Here is a 5126-nt window from a genome sequence, read left to right on the forward strand (position 1 = left end):
GAACCGAGCTGGCTCGTTAACGAATCGAGCTAGGATGTCAGCTCAGCTCGTGACAAAATTCAAACGAGCCAATCCGAGCCGAGCTGACCATGAAACGAGCAAGCCAGCGAGCCACGAGCATTTCGTCCAGCCCTAAGTATGATGTCCGTTTGGTGATTTTGATTCATAAGCCAAACTCGATAATCAAAATGCACTATGAAAACTATATGGTTGACGATGTTGTAGATGCTGCTATACTTTTTTATAAACCTGGTCAAATTAGATATGTTTCACTTATAGCAAATCTAAAACGACCTCCAACAAACGTTGTAACTAGAGCAATTGACAGAAATAGAAGCTCTACACAAACCGCAAGATATGGATGCGGCATTTTCCTTTTCAGCAAAGAAATGTGAGAGAACATACATTGATGGCAAGCAATGAGCTGATGTTAACATAACTACTTGGTACGTGATCATGAACAAGTAAATTGAGGCCGAAATTGATGAATGTCAGGCACCAGGGAAGCATTTGTGTATGTACTCCTCAGGTGGTTAAACCCCACCAGACCACCTGTCCTCTCAATTAGCACCTAAAAACAACCTTCCACGGTTCCTGCGGCGTCGACGGCGCCTCCTCTCTGGTCTGAGCACATCGGTGCTTCTACCTCCGGCCAAAACCATATCATTCTCGTCCTCCCCTTCCAAGGGATAGGAGTATGGAGTGGTTCCATTGGCACCATTGTTCACCACATAGTTGTCCTCGACATTCTCAGATGCACCGGTCACATTATGAAGCCTTTGGTGTTGATGATGTTGAGCAACTTGCCGCATAATAAAAAGTAGCATCCTTCGAGTGTTATCTGTCCCACGGTCATCATCAACATCAACATCGCTGTCAACATCCTCCAAATCCACTCCATCCTCCAAGTCTAGCACATAATCACCAAGAACAACAGCTCTGCCCATTGTTGCAGTGATCGTACTGAGTGCATCTTGTCGCTCTCTTTCAATCTCGAGCAATCTCCATTTTTGCTCAAGGACAGGATCAACTTCCCTTGGCTTTGCAAGAGGGTGTTCCAACTTGACATGCTTGCGGAGCTCCTTGTAGGTCCCCACGAATGAGCAACCGTCTTGCATGCATGTTCTCTTTTTTCCATTGAGGTAGCTTCGAGCTGGTTCTACCACTGTCCACCCTTTCACCTTGCCACGACACAATGGACATGCAAGGTCAATGGACTCGATTTTTTCTGCATCCAATGGCGCTGAATCCAGATCAGTGCCAACGCTATTTGCAGGAACTTCCTCAAGCAATGCCCCCTTGGTGTATGCTTTCTTGAACTGATCCAAGCAATTCGAGTGGCGGTAGCTAGTTCCACACATGTAAGGACGGCAGCCCTTATCGTGGGATGAACAGAGGATGAGCACAGCATTATGTGGGTATTCCATGCACACAGAGCAATTGGCATCTTCCCAGTCCATCTTTTGCAAGGCTGGCAACACTTGCTTTCGGTTGGATTTTTTCATTGCCTTTGCCTTCCATCGGTATGAAGGAATGGGATGGGTGGACTTGATCCGATGAGCCACATGCCTCCTAGCTCTCGCACTTCTCGCCATTTTCTCAGAGATCTGCCATAAAAGGTCATGGTTACATTCTTTGCATGGAACAGCAAATTTTGTGTAATGTTATGTAGGATTGTGCCACAGGTTCCTTAACATACATCATTCAGGATACGCCAAGCAACAGAAAAAGCAACCCTTAAGAGTATGCACAGAAAATGCCTGTGCCACCATGATGCCATCATGCGAGAACTAAATATACATGTATATATTTATCAAGTTGTCAACTGGAAACACATTTTTTTAATCTAAATATAATAGAATCCAGTTTTACAAAATAAGTATTGAAATGAGACCATTTCCACCAGATGGTGTTCTTCTCACAATGTAAAGAAAATAAATTGACTCTACGGCAAGGATATGAGACATCGAGTACCATATTACCAGAAAAAACAAAACTTTGCTCCCTACAAGACCTTTCCCTCTTCTTGGAGAAGCTTACGGAACTTCAGTTCAGAGTGGAGGATAAAAGCAAGGCGGGAGACTTTATAGGATCAAAACTGGCCGGGCAGGCAGAAAATGAAACAGACAGGTGGATCAACCAAAGGCATTAAATAATCATATCAATGGAGCATGTTAGATGTGATCTACATTCCCAATTAAATAATAAATAAAGTCAAGCAAGAGCCAGAAAAGTAGGTATAGGGGTAGCTCTCACATGGAGCACCTCATGCCTCATCTCAGATCTGTCAGATTAGAAGGGAAAACAACAGCAGATGGCTTTTAAATTGAACGAATCAAATGATTCTGCACTTGAGCCAATGATTCCGCCCTTTTGGGAAATGCTAAGTTACGAGTGCAAGCAAAGAACTCGAAGCAACCCCTTGTTCAGTGCAGATCGCTAGCACTAGCACTAGCACTAGCACATGGATGGGCGTTGGCAAAGGATTCCCTTTGCCACAATTTGGTCCAAAATCAAAAGCCAATCTTGCTGCGAAAGAATACACCTTTTTTCCTAATTAAAATCACCTTATCCACTCACTCAACAATGCACTAAGAACTAAGCGTTAGCTCTTTGCCTGGACCTCAAGCAAGGAATCATATGTGCAGTTAGTGTGAGATTAGCAACTGACCCAGCAACGAATTCACGAAATGGATCCTCATTTCTTCCCGAGGCACGCGTACGTCCTAGTCTACACGCAAACGATAAATTGTATGGAGAATAAAGAGGCCAACAAGTCAATGCTCTGAAAGATCAGAAATGCTCTGGCTATCTTCAACTAGGACAAAGCCTCACACAAGATAATTCATAACCAGAAGCGCCTAAACTTCGACTGGAGCGGCAAAATTCGCGCGGGAAGGACCAATCCTGTCGCGCCCATGCGAGATCCCTAGGCCGTCCGTCCGTTCCCAATTCCACCAGGAAAATCCCGGGAAAACTCACGTTTGGGCTAAGGCGCAGCCAGGCACCCAAGCCTGCGACACCACCACACAGGCAAGCAACGAAACAGCGAGCGCCCAAATCACCACGGGAGCACCCGAATTTCATCGAAGGCAAGCCTGTTCCTGCCCCCACCCACACGGCCAGGATCCCAAAGGAAGAGCCCTAGTGACCTAGTCCAGCAGGACCCAGTGCCGAACCGAGCCGCCGATTTCGTCGCAAGCATGGCAGGCATACCGGAGGCGCCCGAATCAGAAGCAGGGCCCGTACCTAGACCGAGGCGGGCGTAGACGGGGGCGCCGGATCCCGGCGGTCGGCGCGAGGAAGGAGGCTGGTGACGAAGGGCGTCGGACGGAGTGAGTGAGGAGAGGTTTGCAACAGAGAGGAGGAATTGGAAGGACGCGACGCTAGTTAAATGGCGCACATTTCGTCGCTTCTTTTCCTCATCGTTTCTGGTGGGATCCACATCATGGCTAGAGCCTGGAGAGTGGGGGGACACGTCCCGTGGACGCCGAAGCAGGTGGGGCGGTTGCCGTGCCGTGTGGCGGGTTCGCGTCGCGGTTACGCCGTTACGGCTCGTCGGGGGGAACGGTGCATGGACCAGTGGCTTACATACACCAAGGTAGGCGGTGCCGTGCAGTGCAGCCGTGGTCCGTGAGAAACACTGCGGTGAGGTCCCCGTCCGTCCTGTGGACCGCGCCCATGTAGGTGGGCTGGCATCTGGTGGGTGACGACACTGTGACGGAACCGCGGCCCGCCGGAGTCAGTGTCAGACCGGGGCTCGCGGCGTTTACCGCACAGGTACGCACGCCGCCGGGGCTGCAGCTGCAGCCTGCAGAAGAGTTTTCTCCGGGGCCTGCGTTCGGCCACTGTGATTTCTGCGAGATGGGAAAGAAGGGACGGGGACGGATAAGGTTGGATTGGCCTCGCTCATTTCTGGATGGACAGAATAAAATGCATGGCGCACAGCCGCACAGGCATGCATCACTCCTGAACGAGAGAATTTGCAAGGGCATCAGCGCCACACAGCCATTCCGCGCCGCACGGGATCCAAAACAGTTGATCGGAGGGTTGGAAGTTGGAATGCAAAGAGGGTGGCGGACTGTTGGTGGGGCAGATCACATGGGTAGCCTCCGCCGGATCGGCTGCTAGATGCAGCCACAACTTTCAGGTTAGAGCGGTCCCAACCCTCAACACCATCTAGTTTTTATAGCATTAATTTGGTTGTCACAAAGATAATGTTCAAGTAATTAAATGAAAAAAGCTTATGATATAATAAGAAAAGAAGAGTATTAAATTCAGTTTAATCTATATTACTCTATTAAAAATCTAACGTGGACATGTGGTGCTACCATAACTTCCCTCCTCTCTATGTCCAGCGCCCGCGCAACGCACACAAAAAATAGTACAAAGAGAGCATTGAACTCACGCCCGTGGTGCTACCATAACTTCCCTCCTCTCTATGTCCAGCGCCCGCGCAACGCACACAAAAAATAGTACAAAGAGAGCATTGAACTCACGCCCTCCGCTCCAGAAATTTGAGACTAACCACTAAACCAAACTTACCTTAATGTTTAGAAATAAAAATAATTATATTTATAGTCTAGACATCGCTCCCTCTATGTTCCCCCGCCTCGTGGCAACGCACGGACACATACCTAGTAATATTGATGTTTGCATTGGACAGGTAGTGTCTAGTACTAGTTTCTAGATGACGTGGATGATATTGATGTTTGCATTGGACAGGTAGTGTCTAGTACTAGTTTCTAGATGACGTGGATGCTATAGAAACTATAAGTAGTGTCTTATGTTGGAACTGTTTTATGAAAGACACCGTTTTGTACTAAAATTGTAATGTTTATGGAGTTAAGTTTAAAATAAAATATGTGCATGAGCAATCAGCCCAGCATTGCGCGTGTGGCAGTCATATAGGTGGAGCTAGTAGAGGGGTAATGGATCGTTATTCAAATGTTTATTCACAAAATGGTAGAGCACTAAATAATTTGTAATTCAAAAATGAATAAAAATAGAGTCGATTCTAATTTGATCCGACAATCTTATAGTGTAAAATTTAGAGATCATTATCACCCCATTAACTAGCCTCTTCATTGGCGTCAGCCGACGCTTACGACTTTTGGCAAAATCAA

General features: G+C 47.3%; 1 protein-coding gene across 2 annotated transcripts; it reads right to left on the reverse strand.

Annotated features, from left to right (window-relative positions):
• Positions 1-306: 306 nt before the first annotated feature.
• Positions 307-3400, reverse strand: LOC100383585 (uncharacterized). 2 transcript variants are annotated; one of them, XM_020551686.2, is made up of 2 exons: positions 1983-3400; positions 307-1607 (listed from the first exon to the last, which is right to left on the reverse strand). In XM_020551686.2, the coding sequence occupies exon 2, from the start codon at positions 1593-1595 to the stop codon at positions 561-563; it is 1035 nt and encodes a 344-aa protein (XP_020407275.1). In that variant the 5' UTR covers positions 1596-1607; positions 1983-3400; the 3' UTR covers positions 307-560. The 2 variants fall into 2 exon arrangements, with proteins under 2 accessions (XP_020407275.1, NP_001169704.1); NM_001176233.1 differs by having other exon boundaries at positions 340-1607; positions 3250-3354.
• Positions 3401-5126: the final 1726 nt, after the last annotated feature.

This window comes from Zea mays, chromosome 4 (assembly GCF_902167145.1).
Source record: "Zea mays cultivar B73 chromosome 4, Zm-B73-REFERENCE-NAM-5.0, whole genome shotgun sequence".
NCBI classification, from domain to species: Eukaryota; Viridiplantae; Streptophyta; class Magnoliopsida; order Poales; family Poaceae; genus Zea; species Zea mays.

Bases quoted from the DNA above. Each gene is read 5' to 3' on its own strand.
- LOC100383585 (XM_020551686.2), bottom strand. From the start codon at position 1,595: ATGGCGAGAAGTGCGAGAGCTAGGAGGCATGTGGCTCATCGGATCAAG.